The sequence below is a fragment of the Dreissena polymorpha genome, chromosome 2 (assembly GCF_020536995.1).
Source record: "Dreissena polymorpha isolate Duluth1 chromosome 2, UMN_Dpol_1.0, whole genome shotgun sequence".
Taxonomy (NCBI): Eukaryota; Metazoa; Mollusca; class Bivalvia; order Myida; family Dreissenidae; genus Dreissena; species Dreissena polymorpha.
In genome coordinates this window covers 130,338,370-130,365,184 of record NC_068356.1, presented here as the reverse complement: position 1 = coordinate 130,365,184, position 26,815 = coordinate 130,338,370, and the positions used below count along the sequence as shown (strand labels likewise).

At 35.9% G+C, this 26,815-nt stretch overlaps 1 protein-coding gene and 1 long non-coding RNA gene across 7 annotated transcripts in view; both read left to right on the top strand.

Moving 5' to 3' along the window:
• Positions 1 to 26,815, top strand: part of LOC127868994 (caskin-2-like) — a 187,613-nt gene that overhangs the window by 143,057 nt on the left and 17,741 nt on the right. For all 6 annotated transcript variants that reach the window (XM_052411234.1, XM_052411231.1, XM_052411233.1 and 3 more), the window contains one exon: positions 6,431 to 6,619. In XM_052411234.1, coding sequence (XP_052267194.1) covers positions 6,431 to 6,619 — 189 coding nt within the window. The remainder of the gene's footprint in view (positions 1 to 6,430; positions 6,620 to 26,815) is intronic.
• On the top strand, positions 19,399 to 20,000 carry LOC127869001 (uncharacterized). Its single transcript, XR_008044359.1, has 2 exons — positions 19,399 to 19,618; positions 19,781 to 20,000. It is a non-coding gene; the product is annotated as an uncharacterized LOC127869001 (long non-coding RNA).

Here is a 26,815-nt window from a genome sequence, read left to right as displayed (position 1 = left end):
TGTGGGTCAAAATTGCTCATGTAATGTCACTTCTTCAATATTGAAGCTAGCAATTTTATATTTGAAATGCATGTGTATCTCATGGAGCTGCACATTTTGAGTGGTGAAGGGTCAAGGTCAAGGTCATCCTTACAGGTCAAACATCATATAGGGGTCAAGGTCATCCTTCAAGGTCAAACATCATTATATGGGGACATTGTGTTTCACAAACACATCTTGTTATTTCTTGGGATAAGTTTTGAGTCAAAAGCTAATGTAGGCCATTAAGAAATGTGTTCAAGTGTGGTAGCCAAGGCCATTAGTTTTCTGTTTTCGTCAGCATGTCTTTCATATTCTCTTCTTACAAATAGAGACAGGACTTTAATTTTTTCATTGCTCATCATTTACCTTAGTAGGGCTTATTGAAATGCTCAAGTCCGTTTCCTGGTACTAACAACCAGTACTTGGTGTCTTTGGGAAAGATCGAAATAACGCTCCCACAATGGGGATCAAACCTGTGACCTTCCGGTCCCTGGGCGAACACCATATCCACTAAACCACGGCGACTTTTAAAAAGCTTTTGCTTCTCATTAAAAATCATGTTAAAGGGAACTAATAATCTTATTACAGGCTTATCAAAAACATATTGGTAGTCACACATTGTACTTAATGTTTGGTGTTCTACGCAGAGGATACAGCAGAAAGGGAAATATGAGCTGCATCATGTGAAAATGGGTCTTATGCAATATGCTTCCAGCTAAGCTTTAGACAAGCCTGCGCATTTGTCAGAAACAACCATGTCTGCTTACGAGACCAGGAAACCTTGAGTGACTTTAAAGTGGACAGGAGCTCCTGACCAGACCTGTCTGAAGCTTTGCTGGCTGCATAGCGCAGAAGACCCATTTTTGAATGACACGTCCTACATAAGATGCAGTATGCGATGTAAGATACATCCATCTTTTCAGATAACTTTGTATAAGGTTTCGGAAATTCCTCTGTTCAGGAATTGAGTAATGGGACCCTACCTGATCTCCTGTATGTCACTAAGTGGGCATTCATATTCATTTAGATTTGCCAGTGATGGATGGCTGGATATGATGTGAAGCATTGGCCTTGAATTGTCATTCTGATGTTCTGCTGCAACTGTGTGCATATTTTATTTGCATGGAAGACCTGAAGAAAGACATTTGCACAGATACTGAAAATGACAGAAAAGAATATTTTTCCCATACAGTCAATTGTATAACAATACATTGATGATTATTTGTAATGCACTCACTAAAGATGATGTGGGTATATACTGTCTATGACCAATCGCTTTTCCATTTAAATGGTTTAGGTCAGGTCACAAAGGATCATGAACACGCTTGTGAGTAACTATAGCAACTAGACCAGGGTTGAATAATCAGCCATATCACTTTAGGATTTGTGGAATTATGTTCCTTCTATTATCTACAATGCTGCTGATGTTGTTTTCAGTGGAATAAACTGAATTTTTGTCTCATCAATATTGTGTATATTGGAGGTGAATACAGAAAATATGTACAGGATGAAATGTTATCCATTCTAGCATAAACAGTCCCTAGATACCCTCCCTAAACTGTTTGTCTTGGCGCAGAAATCTACTTTGGAGCTCTGCAATTCTTCATACCCCTGTACCAACTAACATTTCATGGCATAGCCTTGAACAATTGGAAAACAAGCCTACACCTTGTTCTGTAATAGGCCATCACATTCTTTTGTGGGAATTAATGGCTTAACAAAGATTTTTATTTGTGATAATGTGTATATAATTGATTTTGAAACTGTGCTGAGTAAAAAGTGGTTTGAAATATTAGCTGCTAGGCCTGGGGAAGTTGATTTAAGATGTTATAGCAGCCTCTAGTCTTGTGCAATTTTCCACGCATTATCCAGTGCGTTGTTTTTCTGTTAAGCAACCAACACCAATGTAGCTGTCTTTTTTTATTCAGTTATTGTATAACAAGGACTTTTGAATGAACAATTTCAATACCTTAAAGTATTATGTAGATATGTTTTGCTTAAATGTTGAACATGGGCATTTTAGCATTTAAATGAACTGTTCTTTGTGTTTCTTTTTGTCAGCATTCATTAGAGAATCCCATTCATTTAGTATTAGTACCACATACAAAATTCTCTTAAATATTCTTCAGTGTATAATATATACTTATGTTCATTCTTCAGATTAAATCTAATTACATTGAAATTGAATTGAACAAGGCCTATATATAAATTGCTTATCTATTCATATGTTTTAACTTTTGGGGAATACAGTGCTGTATGACCTACCTGGCAAAAAATATTCAACCCTACTGTAAACACAAAGTAATATTGGTGTTTGACCTACCTAGCAAAAATCATTTTATCCTACAGTACCTAGCATTAACACACACCTGTTGATTAGATTGCTTCCTTTCATCTGTATTTATAGGCATTAACCTGGCAAAGCTAGTTATCTATCAAAGTAGCAGCATGAGATTTTAAGGAATATTCTGAGGAATATCTAGTAATAATGAATCTGGTGATGGTGTAACTGAAAAGTTTTATATTTAATAAGTATTTTGGCTGACATAAATAGTCAGCCTGGAGTGGGTAATTGCTTATAAAAGTCAGTTGCCAATACATAGTTTTATGAGCCATGCTTTAAGTTTTGTTTTGGAATCAATATAAAAGTGGTATAAACACTCTAAAATTATAAAGGTTTACAGAAAGGGTGAAACTAGGACTAATTATGCTATGACAAATAACTTACTCACATTCGGCTTTTGAATGCAGATTCCTTCTAAGTATTTAACCTACAGAACATTTGCAAAAAGTTTGTTTTTGAACTTCTCACCTTGAAATATCCAGAATCAGTTGGAGATCTGTTTGTAATTGCGCAATCACCATTTAGGAAGATTGCTTGATAACTGAGTTTTTATGAATCATAGCCATGAGCAGCAACAACTTATATATTGATTGTTTCCTCAGAAACCAATAATGCAAGCCCAATTGTGAAACAAACCTGATACAAATCCATAGGATATTAGGAAAGTAGTTTAACATACATGCCAGAATTCTCCAAGTCCAACTCTGGCCATTCCATAAAAATTGTCGGTACATTTGACTGAAAACTGGGACGCCTAATCCAATCAATCATACAACCTTGAATGTAGTCAGTTATCAGTATATTTCCTACAATACCTCCTTATTTCTAGCCAATATTGACGATAAGTGTTTAAGAATTTCATGAACACAAACATTCTCCTTTTTCCGGAAGTATACACAGGTGTGCACTATGCTGATGAAATGTGGGGCATCCAATCGTGTGGTAAATGTGTAAATGTGTAACGCGATGTGCGCCCTTAAAGCACTGTATTTATTCAACCAATCATCAATGTACTCTAAATTTAGATTGATGCAAAACTATTGTCTTTAAATCAGTCAAAAACATTAAATTTATGTGAAACATTATTTGTATCTGTCAGCGCTCAATTTGTCTGATATACAAAGTTTTTTAGCCTCAGCTATTATTAAACACAGAATACTGCGTAATAATATCTTCAGATTTGATTGGGCTGAGAAATAAAAAAGCGATCGGCTTTTAATTCAGTATGATGCACTGTTACTCCAATTATAAAGCAGTTGACGGGGTCCAAGCCACGCAACAGCGTTATAAACGGCCAGCGTTATAAGTTTTGAGCTTATTTATTTACAGGGGCTATAAAAACAGGTATAGTATAGCCTATAATATAGGTCCTGTGTATTGTCATGCTGTGTTGTCATCCGCAAATACATGCATATAAACCGAATCGAAAGATAACAGTATGCTTTTCTAATGTGCACATTTATCAGATAATCCAATATAATTACAACATATCTTACGAAAAAATAATGTTAAACATTTATGACAAGAAATATGCATTTACGAATTTCGTAAACAAATTCATATGCCTACGCCATTTTTCTGAAAAATTAGTACAGTGCATTATGGGACACAGCTTTCATTGGACGAGCCAATTTAAATTTAGATTGAATGCAATGCGATACATGTTCAAAGAAATATTGTATTGCGTCATACGCAGCATGTAAAAAACATGCTTTCCGTGGACTTTCTGAAAATGGGCAAAAAAGTAAGTGCCTCTCTGTTAACTATTACACTGGGTTCGCATGTAAATAAATCGTCAGGATTTTTAAATTTATTTTTTGTATATGTACTGAAACATTAAACACACACAAAGATAATTTTATTTATCAAGCATGTGTAGCATATACAGTGGAAACCCTCTAAACCGGATCCTCTCTATACCGGAATCCTCTCTAAACTGGACAAATTGTCCGGTCCCATTTTTTCCGCTATAAAACCATGCGTATAATATCTCCTCAAGACCGGAATCCCCTCAATTCCGAATACCGGTCATTCTTTTGATCAATATTGGGTCATTCCATACGTAATTGTACCTCTCTAAACCGCTCAGGGCCGGTTTATTGCACCTTAGACCTAGTGTCAAAAAGTTGTGAATAGCGGATTAAAGACGTGTGAAATTAATGAAGGTGGTCAAAAAAAAAACAAAGTGTAAAAATCGCAAAACAATTTAAAGGTACTTGTCCTGTGATGTACATATCGATCAATAGAGGTGATAATACTGATTATAATTACTGATAACAAACATAGAGTTCTTTAGTGTGTTTTGTTTTTGATGTAGGAAGCCGTGCTAAATTTTAATAATCGTTAATGCTATTTAATATTGTGTTGTTTATTACAATTGCTAATTTAGTGTCATATAAAATGGTGATTTGCAGAGTTATTGAAGCAGTTGCATTAAGATATTCATTTAGATTTTCAAATTGGTAATTAAGATAACTAAGACTAAAAATGTCCGAACTTCCTTCCACATTAAGCTATGTCATTGACTTTCTGAAAGTTAGATAGTCAATGTCCTCTCTAAACCGGAATCCTCTCTAAACCAGAATTTCCTCTCAGTCCCGAGGTTGTCCGGTTTAGAGGGGCTCCACTGTAATAAACGATAACACACTTACACAGCCATAGTTTATGCAATGAAATACAATACACGATAAATACAAAACATAAACAGGTAATCATTTCAAATAACTTTAATTTGATAATTATTCCGCTTGCACTTGCCTTATTGAAATTAGCGCACCGAACCGCTCTGATAGGGAATACATGTAATAAACACGGTTTTCACACCTTTATTGACATTACACAACAGATAAACACCAATTAGCTGTCGAGTGCCGTTTAACCTCTAATCGATTAAAATCAGTTAAACTGACGGATAAAGCAATCAAGCCGTGATCGCCGGCTTCTTTGACTTTTCTGAAAATACATGAAGTTGCATAACATGGATTTGAATCAGAAATGGAAGGTCGAGAAAAAACGGGATCAAAGGACCCCCCGCGTTATATTGGACACAGCGTTATAACGGACTGCACTATATTGGAGTTACAGTGTATTGAAAGCAATTAGCGACCCCTATCATAAAAACACCATGGTGTGAATGCCAGATAAAATCAATAATTTGCGGACAAATCGCGTTTGTCAAAAAAACGCTTGTGTACTCGAGTGGTAGAAATAGTTTGTTAATAGGGGGCAATAAAGGGATTGTTGATGGTAAAATGAAGCCAGTGGGAGCTTGAATAGCGAACTTATGGTAAACTTTTAGAATGTATGTTGTTTTTTTTACGAATGTTGAGACAAATTGTCTCATACCGGGACACCTGGACAAACACCCCAAAAGCAGGACTGTCCTGCCAAAATCGGGACATCCAGCATATATGAGTTTAGTGGGGGTAAGGCCATGGCTTATTCACCTCAAAATAGCTTGTAATTTGGAAAATAAATTGTTCACAAGGGGAAATACAATTGATTAACACAATTAAATTACAATTTTCCTGCATTTATATATGTTTAAAAAACTATTCTTGTTGGCCACTTGTCAAGTAATGGGAGGGACCATTGCACTTGTCCTTACTAGCACAGGGACAACATGGGAAATAAAATCTATTAAACTGCTCATACCCTGACAAGGCTATCAACCAATTTATGTCCTTATGCTTTTGAGGGGCTAAATACATTTAAATAAAATGAACATTCTGTTGCAGCCTGTGAATAAAAAGGTGATAGAGAACGATGTGAATAATTACTATTGCAGCCTGTGAACAGGAAAGCTATTTTGAACCATGAAATATGTGAAAGTGAATGTTGACCAATTAACACTGCAATTGCAGCCTGTGAATGGGATTGTGAACCATGTGAACACTTCTTTACAGCCTGTGAATGGGATTGTCAACCATGTGAACACTTCTATTACAGCCTGTGAATGTGATTGTGAACCATGTGAACACTTCTATTACAGCCTGTGAATGGGGAATGTGATTTTTAGCCACCATATAAAACTTACTTGCTATATAATATATGCTTCTTTTGCAGCCTGTGAATGGCAAGGTGATTGTGAACCATGTGAACCACGTAGGGGAGCACTGCTACGTGGACAACATAGAACCTGCCTACCAGAACTCCTGGGACATGCACGCCTCAAGCCCTGGGGGCAGCAACCGCAACAGTGCGGCCAGCAGCGACAGTGGGCGGGGTCTTTCCACAAACTACCTCGACCCTAAGGTAGGAAGTGTGAGCATGTGTTGGAGATGGAATGAACCTCACTCTGGGGAAAAGGGGTTTAATGCACATGCATTAAGTGTCATCCCAGATTAGCCTGTGCAGTCTTCTAAGGCTAATCGGGGACAGCGCTTTCCCCCTAAACAGGATTTTTGCTAAGAAGTCACTTTCTTGAAATGCAATACACCATAAAAGCGAAACAAGTTGTCCCTGATTAGCCTGTTCTTGAGTGATGGTCAAATGTTTTAAATAGATGGGGTGGTTCAACTGCTACGTTCAGATTCAATGGATAGTGACAGGCTTCGTTGGTGATCCTTTGCTAAGCTTGACTGTTCATTAGCCTTGAAAGGGTTTTAACTGTATTGTTCCTGTGTACATTTTGGAAAAAGTAATTAGTTCTTTTCAGCTCCCCTAGCTCACCATGAGCTATCAGGATGCTGCCATGTCTTTCGTCCATGCAAGGGTCTCTTTGTAATTGAACTTTTTCTTCAAAAGACATCTCCCTTAACACTGGGAAGAATTGGACAAAACTTCACAGGAATGTTCCATAGGTGGTCCTCTTTGAAAATTGTTCAAATCATTTCCTTTTGTTAGCCGGATTTTTTTCGAAAAAATCTCGGCTTATAGATTGATGTTGTCGGGCGGGCGGGCGGGCGGGGTGGCGGCGTGCTCGAAAATGTTAAAGTTCTTATTTCATGGTATAACTTTGGTATGCTTGGACCTAGAGTCTTCAAACTTGACATGAAGGTTGGCCAGGATTAACAGATGACCACTGGTCATTTCAAGGTCATTCATTTGAAGGTCAAGGTCACTGTGACCTTCAATATAAAAAATGTTAAAGTTGTTATAACTTTGGTATGCTTGGACCTAGAGTCTTGAAACTTGACATGAAGGTTGGCCATAACTAGTTAGTAACCACTGGTCATTTCAAGGTCATTCATTTGAAGGTCAAGGTCACTGTGACCTTGAATGTAAAAATGTTAAAGTTCTTATTTCATGGTATAACTTTGGTATGCTTGGACCTAGAGTCTTCAAACTTGACATGAAGGTTGGCCAGGATTAACAGATGACCACTGGTCATTTCAAGGTCATTCATTTGAAGGTGAAGGTCACTGTGACCTTCAATATAAAAATGTTAAAGTTGTTATAACTTTGGTATGCTTGGACCTAGAGTCTTGAAACTTGACATGAAGGTTGGCCAGAACTAGTAAGTAACCACTGGACATTTCAAGGTCATTCATTTGAAGGTCAAGGTCACTGTGACCTTGAATGTAAAAATGTTAAAGTTGTTATAACTTTGGTATGCTTGGACCTAGAGTCTTGAAACTTGACATGAAGGTTGGCCAGAACTAGTAAGTAACCACTGGACATTTCAAGGTCATTCATTTGAAGGTCAAGGTCACTGTGACCTTGAATGTAAAAATGTTAAAGTTCTTATTTCATGTTATAACTTTGGTATGCTTGTACCTAGAGTCTTCAAACTTGAAATAAAGATTGGCCAGTACTAGAAGATGACCACTGGTCATTTCAATGTCATTCATTTGAAGGTCAAGGTCACTGTGACCTTAAATGTTAAAATGTTAAAATTGTTATAACTTTGGTATGCTTGGACATAGAGTCTTCAAACTTGACATGAAGGTTTGCAAGCACACTTAGATGACCACTGGTCATTTCAAGGTCATTCATTCTAAGGTCAAGGTCACTGTGACCTTGAATGTAAAAATGTTAAAGTTCTTATAACTTTGGTAGGTAAAAATGTTAAAGTTCTTATTCCATGTTATAACTTTGGTATGCTTGTACCTAGAGTCTTCAAACTTGACATAAAGGTTGGCCAGTACTAGAAGATCACCACTGCTCATTTCAATGTCATTCATTTGAAGGTCAAGGTCACTGTGACCTTCAATGTTAAAATGTTAAAATTGTTATATGCATTCAAAACATAACACAAGGTTTGCTCATGCCTTGAAAAGTACTTACATTTCATTTTGACCTTTGAACAATATTTCAGTAATTTAAGTATTGCATTGACAAAAACACGAAAGGTACTTTCCTGTCATTTAAATCAAAAATCCGGCTTCAATGCGGTCATCTCCGACCGCGGAACTCTTGTTTGATGAATAAGGTCACAGAGCCCAAAGTGGAAAACTTATTTTTTTTTATCCCATCTTAAACTGTAATGCCAAGATGTTAATTATTTGTTCTTAATTATTCCCATTGTGTCAAAATAACTCTCTAGGGGCCACCAATTTAACATAGACTCATAAATGGAACACATTTAAAGCTCTCTTGGTCTGGAACACTCTCTTATTGCAAATTCCAAGACTTTCATTTTGGTATGTAGCATCATCAGTGGTCCTCTACAAATTTGTTCAAATTATGCCCCTAGGGTCAAAGTTGGCCCCTGTGCCAGTGGATTCACTAATGCTACAAAGACCTAAATATTTTACAAATCTTGAATAAAACTGCAAAGGCCAAGGCTTTCATGTTTGTTATGTTGCATCATCCAGAGGAAAATCTTAAAAAAAAAATTCTTGCCTCCAACCTTCTTAAGGCTTTCATAATTGGCATGTTGTGTTATCTAGAGATCCTCAGAAAGTTTTTTCAAATCATGCCCCTTCGGTCAAAACAAGTGTCACCTTGGGGTTCACCAGTTTTACATAGAATTTTACATTTATAGAGAATACATGAGTATGTTGCATAATTTAGAGGTCCTCTAGGAAGCTTGTTCAAATCACACCCTTGGGGTCTAAACTGACCTGGCCCCAGAGGTCCCGACCTCATTTATTTTCATAAGTATGTGCAGTTAGTATGGTAAAGTGCTAAGCCTGGAACGTGTGATTCAGTTAAGTGACTGCCACAATATGACTGAAATACTTTTGAAAACCACAAAAGATCCATTTTAATTAAGCAACCAACAAACGTACTGCTTGTTCTTACATTGTTGCCAACATAATTATCATATGTTATATTCTCACTTCAGCCTCCAGTATGCACTCACTGCACATTGCACACAGTAAAACAATACATGGTATAAAGACTGTTAAAACAAAAATCAAAGGCACATGCTGTGTCTTTAATGTTCTTTGTGTAAAAACAGGGTCTTATTTTCCATTGATTATTTCAATGAGCTAATTATATTAAGTAATAAAACAATCTTTATTAAACATCAACAGATTGGTTTTGTTTGGTTCCGGTATAAAAAGGGCATAATTATTGGATTCATAAATATGACTATTGGGTTTCAGTGTTTTTTATGGCAATTTTGGGGCCGATATTCGGCCCCATTCTCCTCAAAAAAGAGTAGAAGTAAAAAAAAATTGTATTTTTTTTTTATTTTTTTTAGAAAGAACTGTCTAATGATAAATATATCTCATATTTATTTCATAAACATCTAACAAAATATATAACTATAATTAAATATGATTTTGAATTAGTATAAAGAGTTATATTAAATTAGCTTTTCCCAAATCAGTGGACTTACCACATGAATTGCATTTTTTACCAAAATGGCCAGGAAAAGGCCTGATGTAAAAAAAATAAATAAAAAATGCTGAAATTTGCCATTTTATCGATTTAAACAAATCCCAATTAGACTCAAAATGGCTAGGAAAACTGAGACTGTGCATGATGGCTGAACTGTCTTAAACTAATGTCGAAATAATCATTGATTTATATTTATGAACGACACGTTTTTCCCCTTTGGATGGGCCCCGCCACCATTCCCCTATTGGTGAAAAAAAACACTGGGTTTAAAGGTATAATAGGAAAAAGCCCATAGATTTTTCCATGTTTATAGACCCAGTTCATCTGAAATCAAAGAAATATCTTTGTATAGTTGTATTTTGCAATTATTCTTTTCTTTGGGTTTTTAGATGGCAGTATGGTTATTTTATCTTGATATCTAGATAAGAAATCTTGAGTGCAGACTCATTAACGAAATTCACATTTATATTGTGGCTCTTAATGAGGCAAATGTTTTAATGAAACACTTACATTGTCTTATTGGTGTAGACACAAACATTTGTTAGTTCAGAATTCTGTCTCTAGAATAGTGTGTAACCCTGCCATAAAACACTAAATTGGTTATGAACGGCAGACAATGTTCATCTCTATTGTACATTAAATGTCAGTTTCAATGAAAAACATCTAACAATTTATTCATTTGCTGTGCACTGACCATAGATCTTTTGATGAAAGAATTTATTATCCAGATACCAGGCTTGGGATATTATCATGTGTCTGTTTAAAACTGTCTGTTTTCTTGATCTTTTTGTGTACCAAAACTGCATGCAATATGAGCAGAGTCATGCGAAAATGGATATACACTGTAAGTTCAATATAACGCTATAAACAGGCCACATTTTAAGTTTAGTGCTCATATAATTATTGCCATGTTGTGGTAATATAATTTTATGTAGCCTGATACATTCTCATGTCACTCGCAAATACATGCGTGCAGACCCTTTTGTATCCTTTACTTGATACTTGCCACTTTTCTTGAATGAGTATATCTGATGAACCCATTTAGTCACGACTTTCATAAAACAAATCTCCAATTCTGGCCTATGTTGACAATTTACATGTTAAAGAACTTTATAAATACAAACGATATTCCATTTTTCCAAAGTGTACATTGAATAATCAGAATAAACGGATGCTGAGGCATATCTGATGTTAATCTGTTTTAATTTGTCCAAAGGCCCATTTTTAGTTGGTCGCGTTAGCAGCCGACTAAATGTGTCTTGTTCTGAGAAAACTGGGCTTAATGCTTGTGCTTAAAGTGCCGTCCCAGATTAGCCTGTGCAGTCCGCACAGGCTGATCAGGGACGACACTTTCCGCTTTTATGGTATTTTTAGTTTGAAGGAAGTCCCTTCTTACCGAAAATCAAGTTTTAGCAGAAAGTGTCGTCCCTGATAAGCCTGTGCGGACTGCACAGGCTAATATGGCATGGCACTTTACGCACATGCATTATGCCCAGTTTTGACAGAACAAGACACAAATTTACTGAGCATATTTTGCAAATCAGTATGAGATAAGAAGCCTTAGGCATGGTAAGAACCGCAACTCAATTTGCTAGGAAGGATTACCTCGCCTGTCTGCAGCAGCCGACAAATGCTTCTACTCTACTTCTGCAGTGAGTGTATATACCAGCTTGTAAGACGACATTGGCCAGTCTAGTGTTTATCATTATACCCCCATTACCATTGGTAATGGGGGCTATATAGGAGTCACTTTGTCGGTCGGTCCTTCGGTCGGTCTGTCTGTCCCGAAACTTCATCCGATCTTCACCAAACTTGGTCAGAAGTTGTATCTATATGATGTCTAGGTCAAGTTTGAATATGGGTCATGCCAAGTCAAAAACTAGGTCACAGGGTCACTTAGTGTATTTTAAACTGAAAGTTTGTCCGGACCATAACTATGTCATTTATCATTAGATTTTAAAATAACTTGGTACATTTGTTCATCATCATGGGACGGTTTGTCGTGTGAAAAAAGTACGTCGATATCTCAAAGGGCAAGGTTACACTTGCAGTTCAAAGGTCAAATGCTTGTCCGGGCCATAACTTTGTCATTTATTGAGAGATTTTAAAATCATTTGGCAAATGTGTTCACCATCATTGGACAGTGTGTCGCGCAAAGGAATTATGTTGATATCTCCAAGGTCAAGGTCACACTTTGAGTTCAACGATCATAAATGAGCTTGTTCGGACCATAACTATGTCATTCATTGTAAGATTTTAAAATCATTTGGCACATTTGTTCACCATCATTGGACGGTGTGTTGCGCGAAAGAATTACGTCGATATCTCCAAGGTCAAGGTCACACTTAAAGTTCAAAGGTCAAAAATTGCCATAAATGACCTTGTCCGGGCCATAACTATGTTGTTTATTGTGAGATTTTAAAATCATTTGGCACATTTGTTCACCATCATTGGATGGTGTGTCGCGTGAAAGAATTACATTGATATCTCCAAGGTCAAGGTCACACTTTGAGTCCAAAGGTAAAAAATGGCCATAAATGAGCTTGTCCGGGCCAAAACTATGTCGTTCATTGTGAGATTTTAAAATCATTTGGCACATTTGTTCACCATCATTGGACAGTGTGTCGCGCGAAAGAATTACGGCGATATCTTCAAGGTCAAGGTCAAACTTTGAGTTCAAAGGTAAAAAATGGCCATAAATGAGCTTATCCAGGCCATAACTCTGTAGTTTATTAGCCGGATTTTTTTCGAAAAAATCTCGGCTTATAGATTGATGTTGTCGGGCGGGCGGGCGGGCGGGCGGGGTGGCGGCGTGCTCGAAAATGTTAAAGTTCTTATTTCATGGTATAACTTTGGTATGCTTGGACCTAGAGTCTTCAAACTTGACATGAAGGTTGGCCAGGATTAACAGATGACCACTGGTCATTTCAAGGTCATTCATTTGAAGGTCAAGGTCACTGTGACCTTCAATATAAAAAATGTAAAAGTTGTTATAACTTTGGTATGCTTGGACCTAGAGTCTTGAAACTTGACATGAAGGTTGGCCATAACTAGTTAGTAACCACTGGTCATTTCAAGGTCATTCATTTGAAGGTCAAGGTCACTGTGACCTTGAATGTAAAAATGTTAAAGTTCTTATTTCATGGTATAACTTTGGTATGCTTGGACCTAGAGTCTTCAAACTTGACATGAAGGTTGGCCAGGATTAACAGATGACCACTGGTCATTTCAAGGTCATTCATTTGAAGGTGAAGGTCACTGTGACCTTCAATATAAAAATGTTAAAGTTGTTATAACTTTGGTATGCTTGGACCTAGAGTCTTGAAACTTGACATGAAGGTTGGCCAGAACTAGTAAGTAACCACTGGACATTTCAAGGTCATTCATTTGAAGGTCAAGGTCACTGTGACCTTGAATGTAAAAATGTTAAAGTTGTTATAACTTTGGTATGCTTGGACCTAGAGTCTTGAAACTTGACATGAAGGTTGGCCAGAACTAGTAAGTAACCACTGGACATTTCAAGGTCATTCATTTGAAGGTCAAGGTCACTGTGACCTTGAATGTAAAAATGTTAAAGTTCTTATTTCATGTTATAACTTTGGTATGCTTGTACCTAGAGTCTTCAAACTTGAAATAAAGATTGGCCAGTACTAGAAGATGACCACTGGTCATTTCAATGTCATTCATTTGAAGGTCAAGGTCACTGTGACCTTAAATGTTAAAATGTTAAAATTGTTATAACTTTGGTATGCTTGGACATAGAGTCTTCAAACTTGACATGAAGGTTTGCAAGCACACTTAGATGACCACTGGTCATTTCAAGGTCATTCATTCTAAGGTCAAGGTCACTGTGACCTTGAATGTAAAAATGTTAAAGTTCTTATAACTTTGGTAGGTAAAAATGTTAAAGTTCTTATTCCATGTTATAACTTTGGTATGCTTGTACCTAGAGTCTTCAAACTTGACATAAAGGTTGGCCAGTACTAGAAGATCACCACTGCTCATTTCAATGTCATTCATTTGAAGGTCAAGGTCACTGTGACCTTCAATGTTAAAATGTTAAAATTGTTATAACTTTGGTATGCTTGGACCTAGAATCTCAAACTTGACGTAAAGGTTTGCAAGCACACTTAGATGACCACTGGTCATTTCAAGGTCATTCATTTCAATGTCATTCATTTGAAGGTCAAGGTCACTGTGAACTTAAATGTTAAAATGTTAAAATTGTTGTAACTTTGGTATGCTTGGACCTAGAATCTCAAACTTGACGTAAAGGTTTGCAAGCACACTGGTCATTTCAAGGTCATTCATTTGAAGGTCGAGGTCACTGTGACCTTGGATGTAAATATGTTAAAGTTGTTAATACTTTGGTATGCTTAGACCTAGAGTCTTCAAACTTGATATGAAGGTTGGCCAGAACTAGTAGATGACCACTGGTCATTTTAAGGTCAAGATCACCGTGACCTTGAATGTAAAAATGTTAAAATTCTTATTTCATGGTATAACTTTCTTATGCTTGGACTTACAGTCTTCAAACTGGACATGAAGGTTGGCCAGCACTAGTAGATGACAATTGGTCATTTTAAGGTCATTGAAGGTCAAGGTCACTGTTATTTTCTTACATTTGATAATGAAATTGATGGAAACTTCAAACAATATGTTACTAATTTGCTAATAAAAAAATTGAGATCAAACTTTCCTAATTGTCAATTCAAGTTCATATTTGTGACCTTAAATGTTATTGTTGTTCATGTATATGCATGCATTCAAAACATAACACAAGGTTTGCTCATGCCTTGAAAAGTACTTACATTTCATTTTGACCTTTGAACAATATTTCAGTAATTTAAGTATTGCATTGACAAAAACACGAAAGGTACTTTCCTGTCATTTAAATCAAAAATCCGGCTTCAATGCGGTCATCTCCGACCGCGGAACTCTTGTTGTGAGATTTTAAAATCATATGGCTCTTTTGTTTACCATCATTTGACGGTGTGTCGCGCAAAAGAATTACGTCGTTATCTCCAAGGTCAAGGTCACACTTTTAGTTCAAAGGTCAAAAATGGCAATAAATGATCTTGTCTGGGCCATAACTATGCCATTCATTGTGAGATTTAATAATGACTCTGTACATTAATTTTGTTCACAGTCATTGGACGGCATGTCATATGAAAGAACTCAAGAGTTCAAAGGTCAAAATGGCTATAAATGATAATGGCATAATAATTCTTAAAATCGCCATAAATTAGATTCTCTTGTTTTGTGAAGACAGGATGAAAAATAGTCTGTGCCAATGCGGCATGTGGGGGTATATGTCACATCTGTGACAAGGCTCTAGTTGAAATCTGTACATATTGGCTGCTTTCAGGGAAAACGGGGCTTTATGCATATCAAATAAGATTAGCCTGTGCACACTGATTAGCCTGTGCAATGCGCACAAGTTAATCAAGGACGACAACAGCGAACAACTTCAGTGCTTTCAGCGCTTTGATTGTATGATGCTTCTCATATTGTTTGAGCATGCATATAATAACAGGAGGTGGAATGTTTTTGCTGATAATGATGTTTATATGACAGTGTGCCTAGACATATTGGTAAAAGGCTATATAAGGCCTTGTTATGATTTCAAAAAGAAAAAGGCCACCACAAATCTGAGGCAGTAAAAGGACTCAATCATGACTCTTCCTCCAAGTAACAAGTCCTTGATGCATGTATTCTGTAATTGCCATCAAAGGTGCTGCAGAGTTCTAACTGATTGGAAATCAAGGATGCGGCTCATGTGGGTACTCCATGTCAGCAATCAATACACATGTACTGCTAACTGCCCTATTATGCCTTCCATGAAATTTATAAATTGAATTTGAAATATAAATCTGGAAGTAAAATCAACAAATAAGCGCTTTGAAACATACATATTTTTGTCAGTCCTGAAAGTTTGTGATACAATGTTGGTTTCATGAAAATTTTGTCAATGTTGTATTGAAATTTTGATCTACAATGGATCTGGTCTGTTGAAGTGAAGATCGAAATGCCTCGGGAAAGAGACTGTAAACTGCACGGAATGTTTGTTGGTGGTTCTTCTAGGTCATAGACAAATTGGATTGATGTCTGAGATTTTTATTACATTAGAAGGGATTTTATGTTTTAAAAGACTGTTATATAGCTATGTAGGCTGTTTGGAACATTATCTGTAATAGAACTTGATAATGAAATTGATTCTGAAATGGTAGAAGTCCAGGAAACAAACAGAGTGGTGGATTGGTTGTTTGTTTAGGGCCTGATATTGCTGATAGCATCACATTGTCTCCAGTAGTGGGTCGTTCAGTGGATTTGTTTATGTTGGTGTTGAAACTGTGCTAATAAGGTGATATTTGCATTAATGATGGAAATCATGGAGAACATTGGTTGAATGGAATATATTTGTAAAACATCTAAAAGGTAGGGAAAATTATTTTTGTTCTATTATTTTCTTATGTTTACTGTGTATGGGTATAATTGAGTTGATATATTTAAACAATAAACATAAGTAATTACTTTGTGTATTGGTCTATAACATTTTATCTGAATTCCTTACGACTAAGAAATTCTTCAATTAAATGTTTGCATTTACTGACATTTGCTTGTCACACAAGAAATGAATGATAGAATTCAAATTTTTCACTGAATGTTATTAAACATAACAAAATAATGTTAAACTATGAGCCAAGTGTGTTGTTTAATGGCACACTAACACTAACAGTCTGGTGCCAGGTGGAGATGTCTACATAAAGACTGGAAAGTTGTTGATAATCTTAGTTATTCTTAGCTTAGTTTGGGTTTGGAGGTTTTTAGTTTGGGTTTCAAGGTTGAGTAGTAAACCATGATTCCTGAAAAGGCTATGATTTTGCCAAGTAATTATTCTGTGATGATTAACAGTTTGTCAGAGAAATGTCTTCTTTTTTATTCCAATTTATGAACATGTCATTACCGGTATGTCCTTAAAAATTTATTTTATTAATCTTAGACTTAATTTGATCCTGTTGGAAAACGTGTTGATATCATTTAGTGCGTATAAAAATTTAAAGTTTAATGCATAATGTATTCTCAATTACTGCCATAGTAGTATTTTTATTACATCAATGTATTTAATGATTTGTTTATCTTTGAAAGGTTAATAAAATTCCTAAGAGTGATATTTCAAGTTATTCACAATATAGTTTGAAGAGCGGTTCACAAGTACCTGGAACAATCTTATTTCGTGTCATAATTGAAGTATTTAAGGATAATATAAAATTGCTATAAACAGAACACGTGATTATTTTACATATGCATAAGCCTGATTAAGCCATGTCAAGCTGATTTGCTAACAAGAATTACATTTGATTTAACCAGATAAAAGGATTGTAAAATAAGAAAAATGAATATAACGGACATCGCTCTATTGACAGAGTATTTTCTATTTTTTAAATAGTACTATATACATCATTATGACAATAATGATTATGTGAAAGAACATTGTCTGAAATGTTTTGCTGCAGTAATATTGTTAATATATTTGCGTGAGTATCTGAAAAAAGCACACTTTTAGATCTTATACCTGTCTGTGACTTTGCCCTTTAATGTGTGAGGTTTTATCGTAAAACTTCTTGATGCCTCATATAATGACCGATAATTATCTGTTTTTATGGCGTATTGCTGACATAATAGTCTGGCACATGTTTTTTTCACCGGTATTCCTCAAAATATCTGGTCTAATTGTCTGCTAACAAAATAGCTGAAAATCCAGCTGTATCAATCATGCTAAAAATTGACACAGTGCCATTGAAGCAAACAGAGTGGATCAGTTGTAAAGTAAAAAAAATTTGATGCTTTTTAAAAGATTTATTTTGTTTATTTTTGATGAATATTTGATTATGTATTAGAATATTTATATTGTAGTTCAGTCCAACTCTCTTTGTGATGTACAGACCATGTGCGTTTGTTTTTACAGATGCTGTGATATATCATCACTTATGAGATGGAGACAACAAAATGCTAAAGAACACCTTTACATATATATTCTAATTTTAACTTCACCTTTATGTATAAAATATACGGTTATCATAAAACATGTTCTTGCACACTTCATGTAGGCATGGCTTACATCACACTTGCACACTTCATGTAGGCATGGCTTACATCACACTTGCACACTTCATGTAGGCATGGCTTACATCACACTTGCACACTTCATGTAGGCATGGCTTACATCACACTTGCACACTTCATGTAGGCATGGCTTACATCACACTTGAACACTTCATGTAGGCATGGCTTACATCACACTTGCACACTTCATGTAGGCATGGCTTACATCAAACTTGCACACTTCATGTAGGCATGGCTTACATCACACTTGCACACTTCATGTAGGCATGGCTTACATCACACTTGCACACTTCATGTAGGCATGGCTTACATCAAACTTGCACACTTCATGTAGGCATGGCTTACATCACACTTGCACACTTCATGTAGGCATGGCTTACATCACAAGTTATGCACTACATGAGTAACACTCTCTGATTGTTTGGAAAGGCTAATTTCCGACTTCTTTGTTTACATTATTCTGGGTGAGTTCTCAGGTAAATTGCTTGATTCTGTGAGAGTTACAACCATGAAAGTACATCCACTGTGCCAGGCAATGAGACCATTGATGCCTGAGATAATGTCATAACAGGAGTACTGATTTTCATGTGATGGTTATCGTCATTAGACCTTATTGGATTATTTCTTGCCAATTGCGTTTGTATATGAAATGCATTAAAACTCTTATATGATGCATATTGATGGTTTTCATGGTGAATATTTGCATGTATTATTAATTATTGGAAGAACTGGTCCACTTGTTTCTAGACAATAACATATGGTTTAATATTTAATTTGCATAATGCATTCATGATAAGAAACAAATATTCAATAGCCTGTGTTTATGATTGCATTACTGATTCTCAGATATCTGATTTTGACAGAAAATAGCAACAAGCTATATCACTACATATTGCTTAGAAAATGTTTCATCACTGAAAAAAGATGCAAAATGATATTTAGTCCTTCATATCAATATTAACACTTAGTGTTTTTCTAAAGTTTCACACTATAAAGAATATTACAAATGTTAGAAGTTGTTCTGTTGAAACTGGTATATATACAACTGGCTTCAAAATGTTAATTAACTGTGAACATATTCTTTATGATTTGGGCTCCAATTATGGGTGCTAAATTAATCACTTTCATTTTTGGTAGTTTTCAAACAGTCTTTGCTCTGACTTATCATTAACCAGGTTTTCCGAAGGAAAAAACTGGTTATTAGATTGGCGAATGCGGGCGGGCTGGCTGGCTGGCGGGCTGGCGGAATAAGCTTGTCCGGGCCATAACTATGTCGTTCATTGTCAGATTTTAAAATCATTTGGCACATTTGTTCACCATCATTGGACGGTGTGTCGCGCGAAATAATTACGTCGATATCTCCAAGGTCAAGGTCACACTTTGAGTTCAAAGGTCAAAAATGGCCATAAATGAGCTTGTCCGAGCCATAACTATGTCGTTCATCGTCAGATTTTAAAATCATTTGGCACATTTGTTCACCATCATTGGACGGTGTGTCGTGCGAAATAATTACGTCGATATCTCCAAGGTCAAGGTCACACTTTGAGTTCAAAGGTCAAAAATGGCCATAAATGAGCTTGTCCTGGCCATAACTATGTCATTCATTGTGAGATTTTAAAATCATTTGGCACATTTGTTCACCATCATGGGACGGTGTGTCCCACGAAAGAATCACGTCAATATCTCCAATGTCAAGGTCGCCACGACTAAAAATAGATTTAAAAAAAAAAAAAAACTTACAAAGGGGGTTAATTTTTTTTTGGTCATTTCAAAAGTTCAGTTTGAGTTTTCTCCCTTTATCAGATTTTTTTTTCACAATGAAAACCTGGTTTTGTGACAATTTTGTCCCTTGTTATAATTATTATAATTGTGTTTCGCAACATTTGCTTTATCAATGAGAAGAGATCACTTGGTAATCAATTTTATTTGAAAGAATGATGATATTTACAAAAGCTCAACAATAAACATGAACAAGAAATTATGATCAAAATTCAATTTAAAAGTCCCAAAATAAAAATTTGCTTTTGTGTGAAAAAAAATTGCTTCTGTGTACAGTTAGATGGAAGATATCAGTTTCAAAATGCATGGCTTCCTTGCCAGATAGGAAACTAGACACAAATCAGCCTATACAGCTGGTGCATCCACTACAACATATTATTACCAGCGGAATTGTTGCATCTGTGGGAAGAAGGGGGGGGGTACAAGTTACAGGAAGTGTTATCGCTGCTTGATTAATTACTGGCAAGTTTAAGAAGTATAGATGTTGAATATCAAGATTGTAGACACCATATAGAGCTTGTGAAACTGGCTGATAAGTCTTTGAGTAAGTTGTTGAAGCCAAACTTGCAAGGTTTTATGGTTTCCCTTTGGCCTGAGAGGCATCAAATGCCAATCTGCAATGCTGATATTTGTGGTGTTATTAACTTCTATTCCAACTTGTTTGATGGACTGGATTTTACAAATCAACAGGTACTAAAATTGATATGCGTATTTTTAAGCTTAGCTTAGATTAATTATTGTCAAATAACTGATCTTAAAATGAATCACATGTTGTTTTACATTTGATATTAATGAATGCCTTGATTATTTGTATACATGTTCTTAAAAACTGGTGGGACTGTCAATTTAGAATGTTGGGTGTGAATTTAAGTGCTCCTGAATGTTATCAGGCCAATCTGACAACCCTGTGATGCTCCATTAGGGAGGGATCAGATGCAGGTACTGATAAGCCCCTAATTTGCAAGGCTGCTGTATTCAGAGGTGGTAGTACTGGCATTCTTTTGAGTTTTAAAGAATGTGATTTTGTGGTGGAATATTTTGGGTATTTGAAATAATGACTTTGTTGAAAATGTAGTAAAGAAAATAGATGAGTTTTCATTCAACAACACTAGGTTGCATTTGTTTTGCATAATGCAATCTTTTAACAAAATGAAATAAGTGAATGAATTGTGGATTCATGAACAGTTTGAAATAGGATGTATTTATGAATAAGATGTGCAGATTTTTTATGAAAATGGAATGCTGCAAGAGCTAGACTTTCTTGACTTCAATATCTTTGATTTAAGTTCAACTTGCATGAAACTGTTAATGTACCATTTAAAGTGAAATTACGTCACACTCCACTTTGCGACTTGAGAATCTGGAAAACATTTGCCATGTGCATGTGACTATAGGGTGAAGTCAAGCTGTTGAACATTTGTAGTTCTCTAAGATTAAAAAAGATGGGAGATGTGGAGCTTTTTATTTATATAAAGTTCTACTGGATTTGATTTTGATCTGTTACTAAATGCAGTGTGGCCATTGCTAAATGTTTGATATTGAATTGTGTTAGATAAAGAGGCATGAAAACTGTTTTTGTATAACATAAGAGGACTGGAGAGTCCTGGGATATGAAATGGTTATTGATTTGTGCTAGAATCTATGGCAGAATAATCACAAGGCTTCTTTGTTTAGTGAATGGATTTTAAATTGGTTCTCAGATATATAAAAAAATTGTGCTGTTTATATTCTTGTGGGAGTAAGTAATAGGTAAACCATGATATAAAACTGTGTGTTTTAGTTTGTAAGTAAATCAGAAAGGACAACATGACTGGAAATTTCTTCATTTTCTGGAAGTAACTATTTCTATTAACATGTACATTCAAAACTGTTCGTCACTGTATGGGTATAAAGCTATGTATGTTTACATACAGAAAATACATAAAACATAATAATAATATATAATTTAATTCCTTTGCCTAGCATGAGCAGAATTTTAATCGGGCATTTGTATGCTTTAGGTCCAACAAGGCTAAAAAATATATATCATCATTCTAAATATGATATAGAATAGATAATCATGAATGCATATTCTGGTACCATTTATTATGCCCCCCTTCGAAGAAGAGATTGCTTTGCTCATGTCGGTCGGTCGGTCCACCTGGTGGTTTCCGGATGATAACTCAAGAACGCTTGGGCCTAGGATCATGAAACTTCATAGGAACATTGATCATGGCTCGCAGATGACCCCTATTGATTTTGAGGTCACTAGGTCAACGGTCAAGGTCACGGTGACCCGAAATAGTAAAATGGTTTCCGAATGATAACTCAAGAGCGCTTATGCCTAGAATCATGAAACTTGATAGGTAGATTGATCAGGACTCGCAGATGACCCCTATTGATTTTCAGGTCACTAGGTCAAAGGTCAAGGTCACGGTGACCCGAAATTGAAAAATGGTTTCCGGTTGATAACTCAAGAACGCTTATGCCTAGGATCATGAAACTTGATAGGTAGATTGATAATGACTGGCAGATGACCCCTTTTGATTTTCAGGTCACTATATCAAAGGTCAAGGTCACAGTGACCCGAAATAGTAAAATGGTTTCCGGATGATAACTCAAGAACGCTTATGCCTAGGATCATGAAACTTCATAGGTACATTGATCATGACTCGCAGATGACCCCTATTGATTTTCAGGTCACTAGGTCAAAGGTCAAGGTCACGGTGACCCGAAATAGTAACATGGTTTCCGGATGATAACTGAAGAACGCTTATGCCTAGGATCATGAAACTTGATAGGTAGATTGATCAGGACTCACAGATGACCCCTATTGATTTTCAGGTCACTAGGTCAAAGGTCAAGGTCACAGTGACAAAAAATATATTCACACAATGGCTGTCACTACAACGTAGAGCCCATATGGGGGGCATGCATGTTTTACAAACAGCCCTTGTTTAATTTATGATAATTAAGCCACAACTTATTACCTGTTACACTCAAACACCATTTTTATTTTGCCTTAAAAATACATTACATGGGGTTATTTATTGTAGGGACTAAATGTTTAACATATTTTGACATTTTCATGTTGTCATTTAATGCTTACCCTTGATAAATGGAAAGATAGGAGCTAAACAGCTCCATGCAGTGTGCAACAATAATAGTTTATGGAAAATAGCAAGAAAAGTTTACCTTGGCTGGAAACTAATAACCATTAGATTAAATAACTCCTTAACCACTCAACCTTCCAATCTGTTACATAATTTCATGCCTTATATACTTTACATAAGCACTTCACATATGGTCGCAAAAACAATGAAAACAACAGAAGCACTCCAAATTATTCAATGTATCGCATTTGTAACACCTCATTGTTTTACAGATTTCTGATGATTACACAGAAATACAAATTTGTTGTCAGTTTAATAGTGTTTTATACAGGAAGGAAAAGGGGCGTGGTGCACAATTTCAAAAAAGGGCACTTTAGCGCACGACATCCATAAAAAGAGCACAAATATATCTGTATAGTGACTTAATAACAAGCTTTGTTACACACAAATATTGTATGTATAGTTTTGAGATTTATTGTTGAATAATTAAACCAACAAAATAGAGAATGTATATTTTATTATGTGTTTTATATTTTCATGAAGTAACAAAAAACAAGATTAAACACCATAGGATATATATATACAAACTATAGCTTTTCAAAGAAGTCTTAGAATACTGTTAAATGAGTTACCCTCTTAAGCAATTATTTATATTTAAAACGTTACACACATTGCACAAACAAGTCCTTTATATGCATCTTAAATGGAGATTCACAAACACTAACACTTTGTTGAATATTCAGAAAGTTCTGCGTAATGACATTGTTTTCATTTGTTTGTTGTTGTTTTTTACAGAATTTTAAATTATAGTGATTGATAAATGTCCCATAAGCAATGTTTAATATGATTAATATCACTTTTATACGCAATAACATGTGGGATTGAGGTACCCACCCGGCGTCAGAAAGCGCGTAAAACTTCACCGAATTCCCAGTTATAAAGCGCTATTTCGTGTCAAATGCACGGGTAGGGGGGAATGTTTCGGTAATAATTTTGTTAATAACACGGGTAAATACCGGTGAAGTGTTAATTTATTGCTAATACCATCATTACACGTTATAACGGGTTCGATTTCGGTAAGCGCGCAAGCGTTTCAGAGCGTGTTTAATGTACCGATTTACCCGCTATAAATATCTGATGTTCTCTTTAATCGTATATGTTTTGCATTTGAAGAATAACTAAATGGCATCAACCCCTTTAAAAGTATTATATGGTGTTAAACAAGTCCATAAAATCATCCGGAATATCGCGTAAATCTGTATGCAGTCTATATATAGGCAAAGAAGCCATTTTGGTGTTAGCTTGTCTATGTTTTCTTCCCGCTGAGCCACGTGATTAAGTGGGCGGAGCGATCACTGATAAGGCGTCATGTCAATTCATCAACACACATCTACTGTGAGCCTGCGCCAATTGTATTGGATAGGAGGCGGAGCGTTATTTTAATCGACAGCTTTAATATGTCACGGGTTGCTATTTTCGGCGTATGGCCAATTTTCAGGAAGTACAGTGGACGTCATGGGGTTTTGTAATCGGCGTATGGAAACAATTATCGGGCGTAATATACGGCCGTACGCCGCTTAGTGCCAGCCCTGTTAAAATTAATTTTTATTAAGTTAAAACTGTTTTTCATTAAATTGAAATCAAATCAATATTTTACAGATACAACTGGTGTTTTTTTTAAATTTAATTACGCGTAAAAATATATGTTTTGAAATAACTGAATTATGAATGAAATGCACAATTTCCACGTGAACAACATCAAGGTTTTTTATCAAGTCTCCTAAGTAACTGTGCACGATTGAATCCGGACCGATTAGTGTTACAAAGCCACTGAAATTATCAATTGATATTGACAAATGGTTATTCACGCATGACGAATTCACAACCGCGCGAATCTTCGCTGATAATAGTCGGTTTAGAAGCTTGGTTAAGAGGCAATTAAGATGTTATCAATAAGGTCGCGCACGGCGGAAAACAGGGCGGCGGCCTTTGAAAAGGGCAGCGTGGCGCTGATTTGCTTTGAAAGGGGCAGCGAGGCGCTTCAAAAAAACGGCGTGGCGCCGCGCCACGCTAAAACGGCCTGGATAAAACACTATTTAAGTGTACATTCCTAGATTCTTCTTTTGAGTCTGTCACAAAAGGTCAGAAAATTGTCATTTTGACCACCTGTGAAAGAATCCCTTGCACCTGATGCTCACTCCGAGGGAAGGATATTTTGAACAGTCCTGGTACAGCAATATTTGCCTGGGCACCGTTTAGACTGCTTAAAAGAGGAACAACCATTTCATTTAGTCTTCAGGGAAATTTACATCACACAGAATATTGTCTGCAATAAACAATAATTCACTTCATTCTTGGAAGATGATGTTTAAACGTCGCCATCATCTATTTTAACACATTCAATATTAATAGAGACTACTTATTGTATTCCTTTAATCTTATTAGGAACTGGCACTGGATGTGAAAGGACATTTTAAGAAAATTTGTGGTGATTTAGGGAGGCTAAACATGTTGGAATTACAGTGGACTTGAGAAAGTTATGATTCAGTGAAGTGGATTATGTAACTTGTGTTTGTATTATTCCAATGGCAACTATGAACAATTGTGTCTTGTTCTGAGAAAACTGGACATAATGCATGTGCTTAAAGTGTCGTCCCAGATTAGCCTGTGCGACCGCACAGGCTAATCAGGGACGACACTTTCCGCTTTAACTAGATTTTCGGTAAAAAGGTACTTCCTTTAAACGAAAAATACCATTAAAGCGGAAAGTGTTGTCTCTGATTAGCCTGTGCGGACTGCACAGGCTAATCTGGGACAACACTTTACGCACATGCATTATGCCCAGTTTTCTCAGAATAAGACACAATTGATTATTTTGTTTTGTAAGTATTTCAGTTGGCATTGTGAGAGATTTTCATTGTATTTTGGAAACAAAACTAGGGTCACAATTGCTTGAAAATGAAGGTTGCCCATTCAAGAGATTGTAGTGACTTTAGTAATTATTGCTTTTATGAAATTAGTTGAGTAAATGTCAATCTCTTTGATTTTAACTTTGAAGTATATTCTGTGAATTTATGGAAAAGGGCATGTACAAATGATTATAGTAATATAAAATTTGCAGTTTTCTGTATTCAAAGATAGCAATATTGTGAGGACTATATGGTAAAAATGCAGTAAATAGAGGCCAGGTTTTGTCATTTTGAACTTGTTAGATCTATGATGAATCAATAAAAACCTTGTTTCTATCAGTAGTTTTTATTTGTGAGCAAAGCTAACAAATAATGTAGACGCAATTTTGCAAATTAGTATGCCTTAGCTACGGTAGGGCCCGTAACCCATGACTGCCTGTGTGGATAACTCCTGTAAAATTTGTCTGCTCTAACCACTCCATCTACCTGTTCTCACTGGTACTCTACATAGCGTGTATTTAACAGCTTGTAAGACAATGTTGGCCAGTCTAGTGTTTATCATTGAAAACTGTACATATTGGCTGCTTTCATAGAAAACAGGGCTTAATGCATATCAAATAACATTAGCCTGTGCACACTGATTAGCTGAATCAATGATTTGGAAAAGAACACACATCTCGACCTGTGCTTTAAGACGCACTCTTTATAAATTTGAATGGGTTGTGGTCATTTCAAACTTGCGATATAAAAAGTTATAACATAATTTTTAAAACTGAGTTGCGACCAAGATTATACAACAGCGAACAAAT